A 24357-nucleotide genomic window follows, 5' to 3' on the forward strand; every position below is an offset into this window, starting at 1 on the left:
TCTGGTTATGTCATTTTATGGTAAAAAAACAACCAACAAAATTCAGAATGTACCATGTTTGTGGTCCAAAGATTTTGTGTCTTGAAACATAAATGTGCCAGCGGCTCAAAGTTGATACAGAAGCAAAGCTAGGTCTACAATTTACCGCTCTAGGTTCTGTTAGACCCTCTTGAGAAGATGGAACTTACAACTACAGAAATGCTGGCCAGGCGTGGTGGCGCATGCCTGTAATCCTGGCACTTTGGGAGGCCGAGGCGGGTTGCTTGAGCCCAGGAGTTCAAGAACAGCTTGGGCAACATAGTGAAACCCTGTTTCTACAAAAAAAATACAAAAAATTAGCTGGGCATGGTGGTGCATGCCTACAGTTCCAGCTACTGAGGAGGCTGAAGTGGGAGGATCACTTGAGCCTGGGAAGTGAAGGCTGCAGTGAGCTATGATCACACCACTGCAATCCAGCCTGGGTGACAGAGTGAGACCCTGTCTCAAAACAAAACAAAACCACACACACAAAAAGAGAAACTACAGAGACATTAAATAACTTACTAGACAGTATAAACACCTGAAAGAAAATGTTTTCCATCAGGGAGTGCTGTTTTCTTTCATCAAACTCTAGGCAGGATGTCCCAGTAGGCAGGTAGCAGGTAGGTAGAGGAGAAAAGCCCTAGAAATGGTGTCACCCTTCTCCTCCCACATCACCTTTCAACTCTCCCTTCCTGCACATTCCCAGTCCAGGAAGAAGGAGTCCCAGTACCAGATCTGCCACTCACTGCCTAGGCCACCTCCGAACGTGACTTCGTTCCTCTGGGGTCTGTTTTTCTTACCTTCAGAACTAAGGAGGGTAGACTAGATGCCTTCCTGCATCTATGGAAGTAAGTATACTCAGCCTGAAACGTTCAGAAGTAATAGAGCACTGCAGAAACGAGCACATTAATGGACAGCAATGTGCATTAGGTTCATGGAATTTCATGTCCCTTTAATGTCCTCTAGCTGTCTTAAGACATTGTGGGGAATTAGATCTGCTTTCTTGAGGCCTCTTTCCTTCCTCAGGGCTCCATTAAATGCCTGCTTTTCTGTGCTTCCCAAATGACTCTCCCTCTATGTACCCATGTTGTTTATTCTGCAACTTTTTTTTTTTTTTTGAGACAGAGTCTCACTCTGTCACCCAGGGTGGAGTGTGGTGGTGCAATCTTGGCTCATTGCAGCCTCCGCCTTTTCAGTTCAAGCAATTTTCCTGCTTCAGCCTCCTGAGTAGCTGGGACTATAGGCACACGCCACCATGCCTGGCTAATTTTTTTTTTTTTCTTTTTTTGTATTTTTAGTAGAGATGAGGTTGGTCAGGCTGGTCTTAAACTCCTGACCTCAAGTGATCTACCCACCTCAGCCTCCCAAAATGCTGGGATTACAGGCGTGAGCCATCGCGCCCGGCTGATTCTGCAACAATTCACATTTTGAAGGGCTGAACTATTTTCCTTCTCTTTGTTATGAAACTCCAATTTTACACAGAATACTGAGTTCTATATAGAAAGTGGCTTTCCTTCCTGTTCCACCTGGATGTTGCCTGGCTCCCTTTAAGTCTGCATAAAGACAAGCGGGTGGCAGGCAAATGCAGCGGAATCGTGTTGCGGGGCGGAATACCACTGGCCCAGGCGAGGAGAGGAGCTGTATCACCTTGGATCATCCACCTGGTCAGTTGCCACGTGACAGGTTCTGTTCCGCTGACATTTAAGGTTCTGTTGGGCTCTGTATTCTACCAACTTTGTGGAATTGCAGGAAAAGTCTGCACTTGTCATTTTATTGACTCCTCTCTGTCTTCCTGGAGTTATTAGTGAAAGCGATTTTTGTAAAACCCCTTGGGAACACCACGGAACATTCTGTGCTTTCTCAGCAGCCGGGGGAAGAGTGCGATGCTCTCTGGTGAGAGGAGGGGGCCCCCAGGAGCTAGAAAGAGAAGATGCTTCTCCACTTACAAATCTCGATCCACCCTCTAAACTAAACACCACAGCCTTCATGGTACCCCCAAAAAACAGCCTTTCAGAGCCTTTTCCAGTCTCTTCCGCAGCCTCTCTGTTTCTATCCACCTTCACTGAACTCTGGTTATGACTCTAGTCATTTCCTGGATCTTCAGGAGATGAACTTGTGTCATCTCCCAGAGACACATCTGGTCCAGGCGTGCTCTCTTTAGGCTGTGAGCTCTTAGATGCCTTTAGTAAAACAGGAGGTAAATGACTGTGGGCAAAAGACAAGCTGTGGGCAAACTGACCCCGGGGGCTGGCATGGAGCTGGTGAGTTACTGAGGTGCCTGTGCTCAAGGGAGCCCAGGTTCCAAGTCCCCGAGGGTGCCTGTGAATTCACTATGGGTGGATGCCTTCGCTGCTAGGTCTCTGAGAAAGCCTAGCCATTTCTAGGTCAAGTCATTAATTCTTTCCATGGAAGAGAAGTTTCATGTCACCTTGCAAAGCTCTCTTCCCTCTGAAATCACAGAATGATTTTAAAATAAAGCAAACTCCTCTAAAATCAATAGTTCTGTCTTTGTGTTCTTTTTCCCCCATTTTCTCAGACTGCCTAATTTATTCAAGAGCTACTGGAAGTGGGACACAAAAAAATTAATGAGTCCCGAGCACGGAGGCTGTCCCTCCAAGTTAGCGTTTTGTGGATCCTGCACCATTTTGTCCAGGAGGCTGGTAGCTGGTTATGATATTTTAAACCTTTGGTTTTTTTGTGTTTGTTTTTGAGACAGAGTCTAGATATGTTGCCCAGGCTGGAGGGCAGTGGCACAATCTCAGCTCACTGCAACCTCCACCTCCCAGGTTCAAGCGATTCTCCTGCCTCAGCTTCCCAAGTAGCTGGGACTACAGGCACCTGCCACCACGCCCAGCTAATTTTTGTATTTTTAGCAGACGCAGCATTTCATCATGTTGGCCAGGCTGGTCTCAAACTCCTGACCTCAAATGATCCATCCACCTTGGCCTCCCAAAGTGCTGGGATTACAGGCATGAGCCACCGCACCTAGCTTTAAACCACTTCTTCATGCTCCCCAAAACAAGACTTTTCTCCCAGACTGGCACATTTCAAGTAATAGTCAACATTTTTTTCCTAATAATGTTTACTTAATATGACAGCTATGCCATCTTTCTGATGACAAAGTACTGACATATTTGCTGACATGTTAATCACATCCTCATCAGCACACAAAAATTAAAGGAGAAACATTCTGGAAAACAGAGGGAAGAAAAATGAGTTAACAAATCACCAGGTTGCCTTTATGTCTAACCAGAAACTTAATAACGTGCTACAAAATGGATCAAATATTTCAGGTTTAAAAGCTTTTTCAGAATAGGCAGTTTATGTAAAGTACTGGAAAATTAAGTGAAATTCAATCCAAGTATCCCTGGGAAATGCAGTAAGTTACTCACCTAGCAGAATGGAACTCAGAACAGCCTTTGATTTAAAATTTTAATGCTGTGATTAGTCGAAAGTGTGGTGGAAAGGAAAGCAGGGTAGACAAGAAAATAATTCAGGACTCCAGAATCCTGACACCTCTTCCACCAGGAGGACTGGGGACCACTCCAGTGCGAAGGGGTCCAGAGAATGGTGCAGTTGGACATAATCAGAGGTGGAAGGTACCTGTCAAGCGTCTTTCTCCGATAAGGAATTATCACCTATTTTCTGGTGGACGGCTTTTAGTTTCTCTATCTTTTAGCTGTGGCATACCAGAAGAGTGATACTGACCCAGCTGACTTAGAGACCTGCCAGGAGAGGGTGGATTCCAAAGCAAATTCAAAGCCTGGCCACTCTATGCCCAGTTGAGGGCAGAGAGAGCAAGTGCAGAGAAAGAAGCGATGTAGGAAAGAGCTGGGTGGGCATAGATGGCAGAGGGAGGAGGCTCCCATCCTAAGTGGTCCCCATGCTAGTGGGGCACAGAGCCAAGGTATGCCTGTCTCTGAGTTGGACCAAGTGCCACCTCTTCCCCTCCTGGCTGCAGCATGGGTGGGTGGGGTGGTGTGTCTCTACCAGCCCCACTCACCCACAGGCTACCCTCTCAAATGGGGGCTCGTGGGGTGAGGCAGAGGGCAGCTGGGCCAAAACCCTTACCTCTGATCTTATACTTAAAAAAAATTTGCAATTTCAATGACAAGAATTTCTCTGAATTGAATATACTTAGTCCACCAAAGGAGAGCTCAGAGAAGGAGCTTAAGGCAATTGGTAATAGCAGAAAAGCTCAAGGAGACCAACGCGCTAACATGTAATTCTGCAGGGCTTGTACCAATGGAACACAGTTTCAATGCACTTGAACTTGTACCAAGAATTCCCCTTCCGCAACTTCAGTGCCTTTCTCCCACATAGTGCTGCAACTTCCAATCACACCTAAAATCCACGTGTAAAGACGGGAACACAGAAACTCCCACTGAAAAGAGAAAAGACTCCAATTACCTGTTCCATTTCCGTCTAATCCTCGCAAATAAGGAAAACTGTCCACCTCCGAGGGGGAGCTGGCGGCCGTGAGAAACGCGGTCAGGTCACTGTAGCTGGTGTTCTCCGGCAACCTCAGAGCCCTTCTCTGGAAATGAACGCGAGGCTGTGGCCGGGCACCTGCAGAGATTAACCTCTGAGTTACCTCCCCCAGGAGCAGTTTCTGTTTTTAGAAAATGCAAAACCAGGAAGCGCCTCTCCAAGGTTTCAGCACGCCTCCCCCACCCTGCTCCCTCTCACAAGGCCTCCCTTCCCCCATTCATGCAGGACGCAGAGATGTGACAACATGCTATTATGGGGAGAGAAATAATAGCCCATTGTCACATTTGTTTGGACACAGGATGTTATTTAGGTTTTTAACAAAAAGCTTTTTCCAAGTTCTATGTGCAAGCAGTCTTGTCACTGCCCGGCATTTGCCTGTGGATCTGGGTAGCATTTTGGGAAAGTCCATGTAAATGAAACAAGTAGATGACAATTAATCTCTTTTCACAAACAATGTAAGAGATACTCTTTGATACTGCTGCAAACCCATCTTTAATCTCCCTGGAAAAATCTGGTTTAACGTCATGAACCAAACTGAAGGAGGGCAAGGGAATTCACTGTGCAACCTTGAAAAGAATTGCACACAATACCCCAGCGGCAATTAATCTTCTCTTTCTGTGGTAGCTGCCATTCGTCATCATCCAGTCTCTTCTGGAGGCGTGCTTCCTACTTGTGATGGATCATGTCACAGAATTTATGATGAGACTTTTGAAATGATGCAAAATGATGCTTCTTCACCAAACTCAACTCCTTTGTGTGGGAGGATGGGTTGGGCCGACAGACCCTAGACGGTTGTGTTGTGCCATCATCTGCAGCTTAACTTTGCTCCAAATTTTCTTTTTGAGACGGAGTTTTGCTCTTGTTGCCCAGGCTGGAGCGCAGTGGTGTGACTTCAACTCACTGCAACCTCTGCCTCCCGTTCAAGCAATTCCCCTGCCTCAGCCTCCCAAGGAGCTGGGATACAGGCGCCCACCACCACACCCAGCTAATTTTTATATTTTTAGTAGAGGCGGGGTTTCACCATGTTGGCCAGGCTGGTCTCGAACTCCTGACCTCATGTGATCCACCCACCTCAGCTTCCCAAAGTGCTGGGATTACAGGCGTGAGCCACCGTGCCCAGCCCAGATGTTGTTTTGATCATAAAACCTGAACTTGTTTTTACCCAATGCTGCGGTAATATTCGCAAGATGTAAAGGTGCTAGGTAATTTTGTGCAAACCTGCCAAAGCATTGTTAAGAGAAAAACTGTAGATCCAATCCCAGGCTTGAGGCAGACCACATTCCACCTGTGCTCCGCTGGGGGTTCCTTTGCCTGGCCCCCTGCTATCTTGCTTCAACAGCCCTGCCCAGAGCCGGTGGGCTTTATCCCCACTCCAGGGTTCCTTTTAACTCTGGATCAAAGAACTTGGAAGGAGTAAATAAGCCTATCTAGATGTGTTCTAGAATAAGGGAGTTTTAGAGCTCCAAGAATCCACTAGTCCAAGCCTCTCTTAAAGGTGAGGCCACTGAGGCCCAAAATAATTCCACAGATTTACGTCTGGGGCAGCCTGTCTTGGCTACATACTGCCTAACTGGCAGGGAGTCACAAAGCTCCCTCTTCCTTCTAAAAACTACCAGCTAGACTTCTCCAGGGGCTGGTTCTCCACTCTGTGAAATCCAGGTCCAGGTGTAGAGCCCAGCGAGCAGGTGCCCAAAATCATGGGCGTCCTATCTAACTCCTGTCACCTCTGCTGAAATTAAACAGACAAAGACATTGGTCCAGCTCCAGACCATCAGTTCCTTTTCTTTATCCCTAAAACAAACCCACAGCGACACACCAGCCTCTGGGGATCTGGGTATTTCAACATTATTCTATTTTTCTTAGTCTGGTCTTACTTTCCCTCAATGTTACAGAATACTCATGCCTTACTCCTGCCACCTCCTTGGTCTGCGGAGAGTTCAAACTCCTCAGGCACCCCACAAGTGCTGTGTGTCCTGCCAGGGGCAGTCTGTTTCTGGTCCATTCTTCCCCTTGCCCACACAAGGCACACAGCTTGCTTTTCTTCTCCCTTTCCACGCTGCCCTCTGGGATGGAAGGTCAAAGCCAGCATTCTTTCTCAACTCCTCATTCCGGATGATATAACAACATTCATCGCTTTGGTATTTTTTTCAGGGATCAGGAAATATACGTTCTCTACTGGTTTTCAGGCTAAACAATGCTGCTGATAGCATTCAGTGAACAAGCCCCTATGTAGAGGCCTGAGTCTCCCACGGTGGAAAAGTAAAGCACACTGCTAATAGGAAGAGAAGAAGAACGGTGAGTCTACATGCAACGGAGCAAAGAGAGGGTCCTGGCAGAGGCAGAAGCTGGGCTGGTGCCCCCAGAACAGGGAAGGAGAAGTGCACCCCTCCAGGCCTTAGGAGGAGTCCCTGTGAGACGGGCTGGCAGAGATCTGTGTGAGGGTAATGGGGCATAGAAATCTCCTCCGACTGGACTGAGGGTTGCTGAAAGACAAGGGAAGCCTGGGAATGGGCCCCGGATACACATCCTAGCCAGGACTTACGCAGACTGACCTGGGACCCAGAGAACCAGAAACCCAGGCTGCTCTCCCCAGCTCTCAGGGCCCTGGTGTCTCACCCAGATCCTCTCCTTTTCGTGCCTTCTCGAGCAGATCAAGTGTTACATGCATTTGGGTGGGAAACACATCTCTCTCCCTTCCCTGCCTCTGCTCCGCCTCTCTCCCCACTTGTGCAGGAGAATTTGGTCCCTGGCCAGACATCCAGGGTCTATCTGCTGGGGCTGGGCGCTGGGGTAGGTAGCAGGCTATGCTGGGGCAGATCCTCACGGAAAGGATATGGCCAGTGCAGCCCGGGACTGGCACGAAATGGGTGCCATCCACGAGGGGCCAAACATCCCACCACAAAGCACAGGTGACACCTATGGTGACGAAAATGACGGAAGTAGCACGTGAGGAATTTAAGGGTGCAAGCTATGCTAAGCCACGGCACAAATAAAATCAAAAGAGGGTATGCATGGGGTTGGGGGAGTGGTTACATGCTTAAGCCTGCCTTCGTGTACTAAAGCTGCTAAGTAGTTCTATACTTCAGAAAGGAATATGATTGGGTGGGGGTGGCAGGGCAGGCAGTGCATAACCCTGTAGGGCTCCATCCCCATCCCCAAAATATTCAGACTCTGGTTTCCCAAAAATACAGGGGTCCCTGCTTCCTCCCGCTGCATATCTTTCTTTTTTCTTTTCTTTTTTTTGAGATGGAGTCTCACTCTGTTGCCCAGGCTGGAGTGCAGTGGCACAATCTCGACTCACTGCAACCTCTTCCTCCTGGGTTCAAACAATTCTCCTGCCTCAGCCTCCTGAGTAGCTGGGATTACAGGTGCCCACCCCCACACCTGGCTAATTTTTGTATTTTTAGTAGAGACAGGGTTTCACCATGTTGACCAGGTTGGTCTCGAACTCCTGACCTCAGGTGATCTGCCCGCCTCAGCCTTCCAACTCTCTGGATTTCTTTTTTTTTTTTTTTTTTTTTTTTTTGAGACGGAGTCTCGCTCTGTCGCCCAGGCTGGAGTGCAGTGGCCAGATCTCAGCTCACTGCAAGCTCCGCCTCCCGGGTTCTCGCCATTCTCCTGCCTCAGCCTCCCGAGTAGCTGGGACTACAGGCGCCCGCCACCTCGCCCGGCTAGTTTTTTGTATTTTTTTTTTAGTAGAGACGGGGTTTCACCGGGTTAGCCAGGATGGTTTCGATCTCCTGACCTCGTGATCCGCCCATAAGCTGTTCTTCTCTCTTCTCTTCTGCCCCTAACCACCTCCAAGGTCAATCCAAGCCTCTAATTTAACTTTTGCTTATTCATTGCAAGACTTGGCTCAACCAACTGTTTTTGCCTTTGTCAGCAATCTCTTTCTCTATAGGCTTTTCCTCCTCAACCACCAAAAATATTCCAGTCTAGAACAATAACAAGCAAACATCACTTTAACTCTGTTATCCCCATAAGCGAATGCCTTCTGTCCTTCCATCAAGCTTCAGTGATGTGGCTTCTACCCACAATGCATGCTGCCCTTGGAGACATCGACTGTATGATCTGCAAACCCCATGACCACAGCTCAGCCTCTATCCTCGTCGACCTCTTCACAATGGCTGACACTGTTTGCCACTCCTGCCCACAATCCCCTTCTTCCTTGGGATTCATGGTGCTGCACTCTGGTTCTCTCCAGTGTCTGCCTGCTATTTCCTTTACAAGTCCTCCCTTTCTCGTCCTACCTCTGGATGAAAGGGCTACCACCCATCGCCTCTGCCATTTCTGTGCTTTGCTCACTCCCTGTGGGTTCCTTTTCACTGCTACTGCCTTGGCTGGTACCACCCCTTCTAGCCTTGAATTCTTTTCTAAGCTCCATGCCTGGATTTTCCTCTGCCTTCTAGACACTTCTACCCAGATGCCCATCTGACACTCTAAAATTATCATCTACCTTCTCTCTCACCTAGTAATATTCCAGTCTCCCCATCACCCAGTTTTGAGTCTAGGTCACCAACATCATTCTCCCTATCTATCATCCTGCACATTCACTCAAGTGCCAGGACTGGTCAGTCTTCCCTTACCAACATTTCCTGCATCATATTTCTCTCTCTTTTTGCATTCAACATCATATGTTACCTTATACTGCCTCTCACCTCAACTATTGTGAAAGCCTCCTATCCAGGCCATCTGCTTCAGCCTAACTCCCCTTTCATCTACTGACACTGTGACTGTTCAAAGATACTACTCTAATCATGTCCTTTCCCTGCCCAGAAACCACCAACGGATCTCTCCCACTTACCAAATTAACAATGATGACAAAAACAACAACAAACATGAGTAGACCAATATAGACCCAGCCTACAACTACACCTCTTCTCTAAGTGAGGGACATAGATCAGTGCTTTAGAATTTACAGGTGTATAAATAAAAATATGTTATTTAATATTTACAACACCCCTGTGAAGAAGGAACCCTCTGCTCTCTTTACGGATAATGAACTACAGCTCAAAGAAGTAAATGACTTGCCCAAAGTCATTCTGCTTATAAGAGGTAGAAAGGAATTATTTTAATTCTAACTCTGTATCCCTTCCTAGCACACCATACCTACCTCAAAATAGATGCTCTACTGACTGTCAACCAGTTCTCATCCTCTGGCCAAACAGGACTGCATGACTAAGTCTGGTTCTTTCTTTCCTTTTTTTTTTTTTTTTTTTTTTTTTTTTTGAGATAAGGTCTTGCTCTGTCACCCAGACTGGAGTACGATGATGCCATCACAGTTCATTGCAGACCTGACCTCCTGGGCTCAAGTGATCTTCCTACCTCAGCCTACCAGGTAGCTGGGACTATAGGCACACACCACCACACCTGGCTAATTTTTATATTTTTTTGTAGAGATGAGGTTTTGTCATGTTGCCCAGTCTGGGTCTCAAACTCCTAGGCTCAAGTCATCTGACTGCCACAGCCTTCCAAAGTGCTGGGATTACAGGTGTGAACTACCACACCTGGCCACTCTGTGTATACACATTCATGCATCTTCATTTCTGAAACTTCTTCCCCTCATCCTATAGCTCATCCAAAATGCATGTCAAAAACCACCTCTTCTATGCAGCCTTTGTTAATCCCACCCTAAGCTCTACTTGAATCTCTCTTGTAGCACTGCTCTTACTATGCCCTGTATTATAATTATTTGTATATTTGTTCACTTGCCTAATGAAGAACATCATGAGAACATGGGTGGTGGAATCACTTAGCTCCAGGTTTAAATCTTTCCTCTACCACCTTCTAGTTAAGTGCTTTGGGCTTCAGGTTCTTTATCTTTAAAATGGGTATGAATCATGCCTGTCTCATAATATGGCTGTTGTGATGTTGGTTCAGAACACATATGGCTGGTGTCTAACAGTGTCTCCTGGATAAGCACCGCTTTCCCATCTCCTCTTCCCATTACAGACTGAAGCTCCTTAAGCCACGTGTTCTGTGAAATGCATGGCACTATGTTCTGCATACAGTTGGTGCTCAATGATACTTATGTGAAGATGAGTTACACCTGGTAACTCACTATGTTCCAGTAATGCTCTGTCTCCGTTCCAACTAGATCAGGGGTCCTCCATCTCAGCACCGTTCACATTTTGGGCGAGGTAGTTCTTCGTTTGGGGGGTGTCCCATGCGTCGCAGCATGTTTAATTGCATCCCTGACCTCTAACCAGTAGATGTCTGTAGCAGCCCCCAAAATATCTCCAGACCTCACAAAATGTCTCTGCGGTGGGGGTGGGGAGGGTGCGGGGGTGGGGGGGAATCACTCCCAATTCTGAACCACTGCACTATATATCCTGAGCACCTTCACAAAACCCAAACAACTGGCGCTGAGAATCTCCCTGCAACGGGTCTACGACTGCAAAGAGGAGCGGGGAAAGTCTTTGTATTCATGGAACTCAAGAGAGGAGAAGGCATTTCTCTCTTTGTCTGTGTCTTACACTGTTTCTCTATCTGAATCTCTGTTCCCCTCCCAACCTATCATAAGAACAAAGAAGTTTAAAAACAATGCTAATACTAAGTTTTTGGAGGGCGGAATGAAGATTTCTGAGTCAATCTCAGAAGACGAAGTTTAAAGAAAACGAAGGGTTGCCACCTGAGAGGAAAGAAAACTGAAGCCGGAGGGTTGCAGAGGTTTTCTGTTGTCTGCCCTGGAGCTCTTTTCTAAGATGCCATTTAGCCTCCTTAAATGGATCTGTGAAGACTTGAGCCAGTAATCTTGGGGATAATGGTACTTTCTCTTCTTCCCTGAATCAGGGTCAAGGAAATCTCTTCTGAGAGCTTTCATCACCTCTTGATGAGTTTATCACATCATCCTTCTTTTCTTACATGTTTAACTCCCTAAAACATCAATAACATTCATTACCCTAAAAAAGAAAAGGGTTGAGAAGGCAGTCATGGAAATGGCTTATCATAGTGTTTTAAGTGCTAGAATAAGTGGGTAATGATGAAACTACAAGATAAACTTCAAGAGAGAGAGTGGCCAGCTGCCCAGGAGTAAAGAAGCTCCCGGGCTGGTATTTGTGAACTGTGTCTTGAAGGTTGAGAGGCAGAGGAGAAGTGACAGCATCTATAAAGGGGCACAGATAGAGAAAGTCTAGCATGTCTGGGGAAGTGAAGGAACTCTCTGTGAGCTATGTGGGTTCCAGGGGCAGATGGAGAGACTTAGGAAGGACTTGGTAAGTCCCGATCAAGAGTTTGAGGCCAGGTGTGGTGGCTCATCCCTGTAATCCCAGTGCTTTAGGAGGCTGAGGCAGGAGGAATGCTTGAGGCCAGGAGTTTCAGAATAGCCCGGGCAACATAGTCAGACCCCATCTCTACACAAAATTTCAAAAATTAGCTGGGTGTGGTGGCACACGCCTGAAGTCCAAGCTACTCTGGAGGCACAGGCAAGAGAATCATTTGAGTCTGGGAGTTTGAGGCTACAGTGAGTTATGATTACACTGCTGCACTCCAGCCCGTGCAACAGAGTAAGATCCTATCAATGAATCAATCAATCAATGAGTTTGGACTTGCGTGGGCCCGCAGGGGAGAGTGAATGGGAGTTACTGGTATGGAAGTGAAAGATTCCGATTTGTTTTTGCCCAATTCTGATAGCAGGTGGAGTATGGCTGTGGGTGCAGAGAGTCTGATGTCAGAGTGATTAGGCAGGAGGTTGCTATGAAATTATTTAAGTGAGAAATGCTCCAGATAAAGACAGCAGCTCTGGGGGTCCTCACAGAAAAGGCAGCTGGAGTGGAAAGCTATTTTTGGAATAAGAGATAGGCAGGGCAGGAAGAAACCATGAAGGAGATTGAGAAGCAATGAATGGAGAGACGGCCAGAGAAAGGATGAAGACATCCAGGAAGGTGGGACCGGATAGGGTGGTGAAGCCGCAGGGAAGTCAGGAAGGAGAAGTGGCCACTAGGTCATGTAACTCTAGCTCTGCTGAGCTCAGCAAGAGGGATTTCTAAAGATCATGTGAGGCAGCGTAAAAGGGAGTTTAAAGACATGTGCATGGTGAGGGGAGGTATCTCCAAGGTTCGGGAGAAGATTGTGACTTGAAGGAGAAATAGGGCTTTAGAAGGGTTTTGATCTGAATAGCAAAGCCTTCAGTGATTTTGAGAGCTGAGAAAGAACTAGAAGAGATGAAAGACTCAGCATAAATGCGGGGAGGTGTGAGAGGAGGCGATAAGGAATGGGCTCCAATGAGAATGTGAAGGGGTTCACGGTGGGGCAGAGAAACTGCAGCAGGACACCACCGTGTCCTCTTAAGAAAGGGAGCAGGAGGCATCAGAGAAATGCAGATCAAAACCACAATAAGATACCGTCTCGCACCAGTTAGAATGGCGATCATTAAAAAGTCAGGAAACAACAGGTGCTGGAGAGGCTGTGGAGAAATAGGAACACTTTTACACTGTTGGTGGGACTGTAAACTAGTTCAACCATTGTGGAAGACAGTGTGGCGATTCCTCAAGGACCTAGAACTAGACATACCATTTGACCCAGCCATCCCATTACTGGGTATATACCCAAAGGATTATAAATCATGCTGCTATAAGACACATGCACACGTATGTTTATTGCAGCACTATTCACAATAGCAAATACTTGGAACCAACCCAAATGTCCATCAGTGACAGACTGGATTAAGGAAATGTGGCACATATACACCATGGAATACTATGCAGCCATAAAAAGCATGAGTTCATGTCCTTTGTAGGGACATGGATGCAGCTGGAAACCATCATTCTCAGCAAACTATCGCAAGAACAGAAAACCAAACACCGCATGTTCTCACTCATAGGTGGGAATTGAACAATGAGATCACTTGGACACAGGAAGGGGAACATCACACACCGGGGCCTGTTGTGGGGAGGGGGGAGGGGGGAGTGGGGAGGGATAGCATTAGGAGATATACCTAATGTAAATGACGAGTTAATGGGTGCAGCACACCAACATGGCACATGTATACAGACGTAACAAACCCGCATGTTGCGCACATGTACCCTAGAACTTAAGGTATAATAAAAAATAAATAAATAAATAAATGGATTCCATGTAAGAATTTTTTTTTTTTTTTTTTTTTTTTTTGAGATGAAGTCTCACTCTGTCACCCAGGCTGGAGTGCAGTGGTGCGATCTTGGATTACTGCAACCTCTACCTCCAAGGTTTAAGCGATTCTCCTGCCTCAGCCTCCAAAGTGGCTGGGAATACAGGCACGTGCCAGCATGCCTGGCTAAGTTTGTTGTTGTTGCTTTTTTTTTTTTTTTTGTATTTTTAGTAGAGATGGTGTTTCATCATGTTGGCCAGGTTGGTCTCCAATGCCTGACCTCAAATGATCCACCCACCTCGGCTTCCCAAAGTGCTGGGATGACAGGCATGAGCCATAAGATTTTAGTAGGTGGCCCAAAACTGACTGTTGTTTCTCTTTTTAATTATTAAACATACCAAAAATAATGAAAAGAGTAAATTTCAAATGTCTCACTATAAAAAATGTTAGGTAAGTGAGGTGATAGATGGGTTAATGTGCTTGATTTAATCAATCCACCTTGTACACAGACATCACATCACACTGTATACCATAAACGTATACAATAATGCATCCGTCCAAAATAACAATAAAAACTGAAAAAATATTAAACATACCTTGGAATCCTGATACTATTTGGACGACATCTTCATATACCATTAGAGTGGCAGAGCGTTCTGGAAGCAGGCCAAGGCTCAGAGAAGAAAATACTGCAGGAAAAAGAAATGGATAGAAGGGGATTTTATATTTACTTTTAAGTGCCCGCTCTAATTTTTGGGATACTCTGCAGTTTTTGTATTTTCTGATTTCAAATCAATTAATAAGATTAATATTTAGTTAGATTAGCAACAGATCTTCAAAATGCTGTAAGTGTATTGCAATGTCTCATATAACAATTACTTGCCCTATAATGGTCAACTTTTTTCATTTGTTAGAAGTTTTCTTTTTTTTTTTCTTTTTTCCGAGACAGAGTCTCGCTCTGTCACCCAGGCTGGAATGCAGTGGCGCGATCTCAGCTCACTCTAACCTTTGCCTCCCGGGTTCAAGTGACTCTCCTGCCTCGGCCTCCCGAGTAGCTGACATTACAGGCACCTGCCACCATGTTCAGCTAATTTTTGTATTTTTAGTAGAGACAGGGTTTCACTGTGTTGGCGAGGCTGGTCTCGAACTCCTGACCTCGTGATCCACCGGCCTCGGCCTCCCAAAGTGTTGGGATTACAGGCGTGAGTCACTGCGCCCGGCCATAAGTTTTCAGCAAAGTAACTGAGCCTCTTCACATTAGGAGTATATGAAAGTTATCACGTATACACTACATGAATTTAGAATATATAATGTTAGATGTTAACATTAAAAATGGCTTTAAAAATATGTGTCTAGGTTAATGTGTACCTCATGGTAAAAGAATATTCCCCCAACCCTGGGAAGTAATAACATGATAGAAATTGTGCTTTTCATTTTTATTTTTTTGCGACGGGGCCTCACTCTGTCACTTAGGCTGGAGTGCAGTGGCACGGTTAGAGCTCACTGCAGCCTCAACCTCCCAGGTTCAAGTATCCCTGTTGCCTTAGTCTCTCAAATAGCTGGGATCACGGGCGTGCACCACGGCACCCAGCTAATTTTTAAAATTTTTTGTAGCGACGGGGTCTCTCTATGTTGCCCAGGTTAGTCTCAAACTCCTGGGCTCAAGCAATCCTTCCCATCTTTGCCCTCCAAAGTCCTGGGATTACAGGCATGAGCCACTGCACCTAGCCAAGTTATGCTATTTCAAAACTCTTGCTTAAGTACCTGGATTTCTAAAAAATTTTAGAAACCCCACACATTTCTGGGTAAAACATATGAATTTAAGAGAAAAACAAATAAATGCATTATAGAATAATAATCATCACTCACATTACTGAACGTTTATTAACAAGCCAAACATTAAAGTGCTTTAATTCCAGTAATTTATTTAAGCCTCAAAACAGCTCTATGAAGTAGGCATTATTATTATTATTTCTGAGATGGAGTTTCACTCTTGTTGCCCAGGCTGGAGTGCAAAGGTGTGATCTCGGCTCACTGCAATCTCCGCCTCCCAGGTTCAAGTGCTTCTCTGGCCTCAGCCTCCTGAGTAGCTGGGATTGGAGGCACCTGCCACCATGCCCAGCTAATTTTTTAAAAAAATATTTTTAGTAGAGACAAGGTTTCACTATGTTGGCCAGGCTGGTTTCAAACTCCTGACCTCAAGTGATCCATCTGCCTTGGCCTCCCCAAGTGCTAGGATTACAGGCATCAGCCAACGTGCCCGGCACCTGAAGTAGGTATTATTAACACGCCCATTTCACAGGTAAGGAAACAGGTTTATAGATGAGGAAGTAACTCGCCCAATATCCCACAGCTAATAAATGCCAGGGCTAGGATTTAAACTCTGGAGTTCTCAACCACTCTGAGACATGGAAAAGTTGGCCTAGAGAGGTAAACGACGTTCTGGGAAAACATCAGGATCTAGAAGGTAAGCGCTAAGATGATCAGTCGCTTCACAGCACTGGCCCTTTTTTTTTTTTTTTTTTTTTTTGAGATGGAGTTTCGTTCTTGTTACCCAGGCTGGAATGCAGTGGTGCAATCTTGGCTCACTGCAGCCTCTGCCTCCCATATTCAAGCGATTCTCCTGCCTCAGCCTCCTGAGTAGCTGCAATTACAGGCGTGCATCACCATGCCTGGCTAATTGTGTTTTAGCAGTGATGGAGTTTCGCCATGTTGGCCAGGCTGGTCTTGAACTCCTGGCCTCAAGTGATCTGCCCACCTCGGCCTCCCAAAGTGCTGGGATTACAGGCATGGGCCACCGTGCCCGGTCAAGCAGTGCTGGCTCTTAATAGTGCCATAGGGCACCAGTGAGTTGGCTGTGGATGTGACCTCTTTTCACTCATCTGCCACACAGTCAATTTATTTAGCTATCATCATATACAAGGCTCAGATCTACATCCTGGGTGGAACAGAGCAGTGTTAGAAGCAGCCTGTGCCTTCAAGAGTTATGCATTGTAAGGGGACTAGACTTGAAACAAATAGCTGTATGACAAGCAGAATGGGACAGGTACCAGGAAAAAGACAACAGTAGCACCTTGGTGATACAGAAACAGCCTGGGAGTTCCTTGAATATTAAACACAGAGTGACCCCATGACCCAGCAATTCCACTCCTAGGTATAAACCCAAGAGAACTGAAAACCTACGTTCATACAGCAACTCACACATCAATGTTTGCAGCAGCATTATCCGTAACAGCCAAAAAGTGGAGACAACACACATCAATGTCTATTGGCTGGTGAGTGGATCAAGTGTGGTGTTGTCTATATGAGGGAATATTATTCACCCGTGAAAGGGAAGGTGGTACTGCCATATGCTACAATATGGATGAATCTTGAAAACATCCGGCTGAGTGAAAGACGCCAGACACAAAAGGCCACGTATTCCAAGATTCCAGTTATATGGATGTGCAGAAAAAGCAAATCTAGAGAGACAGAGGGGAGATTAGTGGTTGCCACGGGCTGGGATGTGTGAGAAAGAGTGAGTCAGTGCTAACGGGTACGGGGTTTTAGGGGTGAGGAAATATTCCGCAATTAGTCATTGCTGCATGAGCATGTCGTAGGTAAACTATTACCAGCGATCCTTTCATCTAAGGGCACAGGGCACTCCTGGCGAGGAGGAAAGGGCAGGATTGTCCTAGCAGATGCTGCTGGCAGGAAGCAGCACACCTCAAAACCCAGGCTAGGGTTATACTCCATGCCCTCCTAAGTGAGGATGCCTGGGCCTTCCTGCTCCATTCCAGAGCTCCCGTGGCGACTGCAGACATTTACAAGGCCCTGACCACCTCTGAGCTGACCGGTGTGGGGGACTCGGAGCTCCAAAATCACCTGTGATCATCCCCTGAGAGGTGCGAGACCATCGCAGTGTGTTTTGAAAATATTTCTCACCTAAAATATTTGGTACTTTCACATATAAGGCAGCTGCTCTGGCAAATTGTTTCTCAGACCTTATTTCCTAAAGGAGAAAAAAAATGATTTCTCATTTTACTTTTTTAGACTGTTTCTTTGAATTCTAAAACACATGATTTCTTGTAACAAGCCTGGTACCGGCAGGGACCCCCCGGGCCAGAGGACAGGGACTAGGGATGTAGTCAACGCAGTGGCCGGGTGGGTGGAGGCAGCAGAGGGATGGAGATCCGTGGGTAATGCTGCTTTTTTCCCATCAGAGAGAGGAGGCTGACTGATGTCTGGAGGTGCTCTTCATACCAAGTAGATTTTTTTTTTTTTTGATACCTAGAGGGAAAGGAACATCTCATTCTACCCAGGATGGGCAGGAAGATTTCTTGAGGTAGAAAACAGCCTGGCTGGGCTTTATCAGATAAAAGAAAAGTTTACCGGCCGGGTGCGGTGGCTCATGCCTGTAATCTCAGCACTTTAGGAGGCCAACGTGGGCGGATCACAAGGTCAAGAGATCGAGACCATCCTGGCCAACATGGTGAAACCCGGTCTCTGCTAAAAATACAAAAATTAGCTGAGCGTGGTGGCGGGCGTCTACAGTCGTAGCTACTCGGCAGGCTGAGGCAGGAGAATCGCTTCAACCCGGGAGGCGGAGGTTGCAGTGAGCTGAGATCGCGCCACTGTACTCCAGCCTGGCGGCAGAGTGAGACTCTGTCTCAAAACAAAAACAAAACTTAGCCGGGTGTAGTGGCGCGCACCTGTAAACCCAGCTACTTGGGATGGTGAGGCAGGAGAATCACTTGAACCCAGGAAGCAGAGGTTGTAGTGAGCTGAGATCGCACCACTGCACTCCAGCCTGGGTGACAGAGTGAGACTCCATCTCCAAAAAAAAAAAAAAAGACAAATTTGCTAAGAGAACAATGCAGACAAACACAGACAGGGTAGAAATGCCAGACTCCTTCCCAGAATGACACACTGCCCAGGGTGGCCGACCATGACATACGGAAGGGAGAGGTGGCCAGGGGAGGAGGCTCTGTGTCATGTTTACTTCACCCTGAGGCCATCGAAGAATTTTAGGCAGGTACATATTTTAATACATGAACTGGACATATATATTTTAATACATGCATGCTCAGTCATACTGTGGGTGGTCTGAGGGGTAGAACAACCTGGCTGGAGGCCATTGCCATAGTCCTGGACCATCGCTAAGGACCTGGGCCAGGGCAATGGCTGCAGAGACAGCAATAATTAAGATGTAGAATGACAGCCTTTAGTGGATGGATTGCATCTCCTATGGCTAAGTTTATTCTTGCCTGCCTGCCACAGACGGAGGCTGTTTTCCTTACGCTGGGTTCCTCCCTCTCCTCCCTTCCTTGAAAGCGAAAAAAACCTCAAAACATCCTCCAGGAACTATTGTTAAGGATGAAAAAGGAAATGCATTTCCGGGTTTCATAAGAATGCTCATGTACACACAAGCGGTGTGCTGCACACGTGTGGGAAAGAAGGCATTTTTTAGTTTCAAATTTTCAACATATTTTAGAAGAGGCTCCCAGCTCTTCTTGCTTCCTTGTCCAGCTATCTGAAATACCAGAAGTGTTAGTCTTCACCTCCAAAAATACGCACAAAAGCAAATTGACTCTGCTTTTCACAATAGGCTAAACTTTATTGTCTAAATTTTAGAGATGCTTCCTGTTAAGTTCTAGTTAAGAGTATAACATGGTTTGGATCTGTGTCCCTGCCCATATCTCATGTCGAATTGTAACTCCCAGTGTTGGAGGTGGGGCCTGATGGGACGTGATTGGATCATGGGGGCAGTTTCTCATGAATGGTTTAGCACCATCTTCTGGTGCTATTCTTGTGATCGTGAGTGAGTTCTCACGAGATCTAGTTGTTTAAAGGTGTGTAGCACCTTTATCCTCTCTCTCTTTCTCCTGCTCTGGCCATGTGAAATGTCTCACTCCCCCTTTGTCTTCTGCAATGATTGGAAGCTTCCTGAAGCCTCCCCAGAAGCAGAAGATGCCATTCCTCCTGTATGTCCTCCTGAACCGTGGGCCAGTTACACCTCTTTTCTTAAACTACCCAGTCTCAGGTATTTCTTTATAGTGGACTAATGCAGAGTATCTTTATTATATTGAAAAGGCAAGCACAGAAAAATAACCAAAGACACGGGAAGATTCTTAGAAATTATTTAGAGCAATTAACTGGATTTCAGAAACAAACACAAACTCAGAAAGTGTTGATGGGCCCATATGTGTGGGGCCAGCCAGGGGTGGGCAGGCCTGGGACCCAGGTGTCTTCACGTCTTGTCCAAAACTCAATGAAACTTCATTATTCCTGTGACTTGATTCATTTGTAATAGTACAGATATCAGCCGGGCACAGTGGCTCATGCCTGTAATCCCAGCACTTTGGGAGGCCGAGGTAGGTGGATCACCTGAGGTCAGGAGTTCAAGACCAGCCTGGCCAACATGGCAAAACCCCATCTCCACTAAAAATACAAAATTAGCGGGGTGTGGTAGTGCGTTCCTATAATCCCAGCTACTCGGGAGGCTGAGGCAGGAGAATTCTTGAACCTGGGAGGTGGAGATCGCAGTGAGCCAAGATCATACCACTGCACTCCAGCCTGGGCGACAGAATGAGACTCTGTCTCAAAAAATAAAAAAATTAAAAAACGGATATGATGGGAATGGTTTTTCTCAAAAGACCATGTTAACAGAGTCAAAATGAATGTGATCAAAATGTAGTAGCTGCTCATCATTCACCAATTCTGTATTTGTAAACCTTCCTATTTGCTAAAGCTTATTTGTAACTACGAGATGTATTCAGGGTCCAGCTTTTCACGTTTTTAAGCATTCTGTTGGTGATTTTGCTATTTACTTATTTATTTTTAGAGACAGTCTCGCTGTGTCACCCTGGCTGGAGTGCAGTGGCTCCATCCCAGCTCACTGCAGCCTCCACATCCTGGATTCCAGCTCCTCTCGCCTCAGCCTCCAGAGTTGCTGGGATTATAGGCTGATTCCACCGTTTCAAATGACCCCTAGCGTAGTGCTCTCTAATATTCCTAAGCAGGAGAAGGTTGTGACTGTGCCTTATGGAGAAAACACGTGTGTTCGATCAGCTTTGTTGGGGCATGAGTTATGGTGCTACGGGCTGTGAGTCCAATGCTAATGAATCAACAATCTACATATCAAATAAGATTTCTTTAAACAAAGACAACATAAAACAAAGGCATGTACTATTGATCAGCTCATGAAAACGCTGTGACCAGAGGCTCGCAGGAACCCAGCCCTGCATTTCCCTTGTAGCAGTGGTTCAGCAGGATTTGCTCACTCCATGTTTGAGGTGGCTATGGACCATAACTACTGCGAACAACAAGAATTGACTGATGGCCTTTGTGCAGCTGTTCTCCTGAAACAGGCAGAGACAGCCTAAATGTCCCTCAGTGATTTCCAGTGACATCTCAGCATGGATGATGGGAGTGTCAAATGCTTCCTTTATTTTAATTTATTTTATTATTTTTTGAGACAGGGTCTTGTTCTGTCACCCAGGCTGGAGTGCAGTGGCACCATCTCAGCTCACTGCAGCCTCGACTCCAACGTTCCCTTGGACGTAACCTAGTAAAGGCCACCTGTCCTGTTGTGCAGGCCCTCCCGGGGTCCTGTCACAGGTCCACTGTCTTCCACTCTCTGCTGGAGCTCATAGTTAACACTGATGATGAGCCAAACTAAACCTCTAGCCCAGATCTCTCTCTTGAACCTCAAGTTCATTTCAAACTGAAGGCCGAAAATGCTCACTTGGTGTCTCAGCGGCAATTTCAACTAAATATACCCTAAACTTAGCTTACAATCAATGACCCCAACACCCGTTCCTCTCCTCCCATTTCCCCAGGCTCCATGCATCTTTGCCGAAGCCTGAAGCTTGGGAAGAGGGAGTCACAGAGGGAGGGAGGAAGGGAGGACACTTCTTTAATCCACGACATCAGCGCAGCCAACTTTGGGAAAACGTGGTGTAGCCAATTCCCAAACTCCACAGCTTGCTCCTGCCAGGACCACCTGCTCTACCACCAGCCAAAACCTGAGGTCCAACTCACATTCCTTCTATTTCATCCTTTTCCTTCCCTCTCTCCTGTCCATTCCCCATGACCTGCTTAATATCTCTCAGGTTTGTCCCCTTTTCTTAAGAACTTTCCTAGATGATCTCCATTGTATCTATATCAAATCCACTTTCCATAGCTCACAAAGGAGTGGCCTCGAACTTTGCTAAATATTTTTATTCACAGTATCTGGTGGAGGCGGAGAGGGGTTTGCTCGTTAAAATGCAAATTCCCCTCCCCATATTGAATGGTGGAGTTCTGGGATCCATATGTTTTTATTTTATTTCATTTTATTCTTGAAGCAGGGTCTTGTTCTGTTGCCCAGGCTGGAGTGCAGTGGTGTGATCATGGCTCACTGCAGTCTCGAACTCCCAGACTCAAGCAATCCTCCCACCTTAGCCTCTTGAGTAGCTGGGACTACAGGTGCACACCACGATGCCTGGCTAATTATAAAATTTTTTGTAGAGATGCAGCCTCACTATGTTGCCCAGGCTGATTTCAGACTCCTGGCCTTACGTGATCCTCCCACCGGCCAATGCCCTCTGTGTTAAAGATGAGGAACGCCTTACCAGGTAACCGGATTGGCTTCCACGGGGCAGAGTTTGGCACGTAGGCATGCTTCGAGGCGGTGACGATCAACTGACTGCCCAGCTTATATTGGAACTTGATAAAGGCGACACCATCGGTCCCCGAGGTGCCAGAGGCGATGGAGGCCTGGTTGGTGAAGATCTCGATGAGCGCGTCCGCTACGGGCTGGTGGGTGCTGGCATCGCTGACGTGCACTTTTAGCGTCACCTCTGGAGGTAGAGAAAGCACAAAGAACAGCTGCTGTCAATGGGAAACATCCACAGCAACTCTGGTATGACTGTGATGGGAGGTGGAAGGAGGGCTCTGTAAGGACATCTAGGTTGACACTCAAAATATGCAGTTTTTACCAGGGACATTTTTTCCTTAGAGGTCTGCTTTTTACTTCACACGATTTCCCATTTTCTTCAAAACCACAGCCTGTCCCAAACTGCTTTCTTCTTTACTCCTTCCTGCTCACATGATCAAGAGAAAAATTCTATACCTTAAGACATTGGGCAACCAACGCAACACTTCGTGTGTGTGTGTGTGTCCGTGTGTGTGTGTTTTGAAACAGTTTCACTCTGTTGCACAGGCTGGAGTACAGGGGCGTGATCACAGCTCACTGCAGCCTCAACCTCCTGGGCTCCACTGATCCTCCCACCTCAGCCTCCTGAGTAGCTGGGACTACAAGTGTGTGCCACCACACTGGGCTAATTTTTGCAGAGATGGGGTTTTGCCATGTTGCACAGGCTGGTTTCAAACTCCTCAAGCTCAAGCGATCTTGAGAGAGTGCTGAGGTTATAGGTGTGCCCCACTGTGCCTGGACAACAATATTCTTTCAATGTGGTTTGGGCTACCATAATAAGGGCACAGTGGGCTGTGGTATTTATAGGCGTATCTTCTTTAGTCCTGGGAAATGTGGCAGAAGTAACCCAGGATTGTGCACCAGTAATCACAAAGACTAGACTGAAAGGAAGTGAAAACTACTGTTAAAAGGGAGGACCCAAAGAGTAGAACTAGAGAAAGTTAGAAAAGAATTAAAAAAAAAAAAAAAAAAAGCAAACATTTGAAGACAGATGAAGTCAAGTTAGGAATATTGGCAAAAACGGATCATGAAAGTGGGAAACAAACAGAATGTTACAAATTGCTAAAAAATTAAAATAGAATGGCTAACTTACATTTACTCAGGCAAGGGATAGTTATTGAACGTTTACTCTGTGCCTAGAATTGTAACTACACAGCTACAGTGAAGGAGAGGACGCCTGAGTAAACAGGGAAGTACCATGGCTGAGGGGGAACAGCATGCATGGAGGCTCAGAGGCAGGAAGACGCCATGTTTCCTGGAGAAACAATGGCAGGTTCTGAAATCTGGATGGAGAGCGTGAGAGGCGTAGGAGGTTGCAGAGGCAATTAAGGCCAGATCACGCATGGCTTTATGAGCTCCCTAAAAGGATTATTATTTATTCTAAAGGCAATGTGAAGTCACAAAAGTTTTAAGAGGGGAGTGGAGATCAAATTTATGTTACAGAAACATGTGGCTCTGGGTGAAGAATGGGCTGAGGAAGAGGTAAGGCTGGAGAATAACCATTCAATTAAGAGGACTCTGTGATAACCCAGGACCGAGATGGTGGTAGACCAGACTCCGGCGAACAATCACGTCAAGGGTGCTGATTCCAGAACTATGCGGGGGAGCAACTCCGATGTTCATCCTGCTCCCATAAACCCTATTTGTTTACGTAGGAAGAGACAAATAGGGGTGGTGGTGCCCGGTGATGTATGTCCACCTGGCCACTTGCAGGCACCACGTGCCATGCTTTTTGAGCTGTCTCTGATCTGAAAGACTTGGGATAGGAAGGTGGGGCAAGGACTAGCAAAGAGGAGGTGGCCAAGGAGGCTCGTGTTCATAGCACTTTCCAGAGTGGGGCTCAGTGGAGTGCTCATCAATGAGCCATGGCTGCAGGCTGGCTGGGTACAGAGCAGCCTGAGAGAGAGGATGAGGAAGGGGGGCTGGGTCAGCCTTGCAGGTACTGCCCAGCGGCACACACTCTGGAGTTCTGCAATTCTCACCAGAGGTTTGAATCTCAGCTCCACCGTGTGTCAGCCATGTAGCCCTGGGCAGTTTATTTATCGTCTCTAGGCCTCAGTTTCCCCATTTGCAAACTGGGAATGATAAACACGCATAGCTG

At 46.5% G+C, this 24357-nt stretch overlaps 1 protein-coding gene across 3 annotated transcripts in view; it reads right to left on the bottom strand.

Moving 5' to 3' along the window:
- FAM171A1 (family with sequence similarity 171 member A1) overlaps positions 1 to 24357 on the bottom strand; it is a 145844-nt gene that overhangs the window by 37371 nt on the left and 84116 nt on the right. For 2 of the 3 annotated variants that reach the window (XM_037983359.2, XM_037983360.2), the window contains exons 2-4: positions 22174 to 22401; positions 14176 to 14268; positions 4432 to 4590 (exon numbers count right to left, since the gene is read on the bottom strand). In XM_037983359.2, coding sequence (XP_037839287.2) covers positions 4432 to 4590; positions 14176 to 14268; positions 22174 to 22401 — 480 coding nt within the window. The remainder of the gene's footprint in view (positions 1 to 4431; positions 4591 to 14175; positions 14269 to 22173; positions 22402 to 24357) is intronic. The other variant, XM_073018750.1, reaches the window with a different exon arrangement.

Source organism: Chlorocebus sabaeus, chromosome 9 (genome assembly GCF_047675955.1).
Source record: "Chlorocebus sabaeus isolate Y175 chromosome 9, mChlSab1.0.hap1, whole genome shotgun sequence".
NCBI lineage: Eukaryota > Metazoa > Chordata > Mammalia > Primates > Cercopithecidae > Chlorocebus > Chlorocebus sabaeus.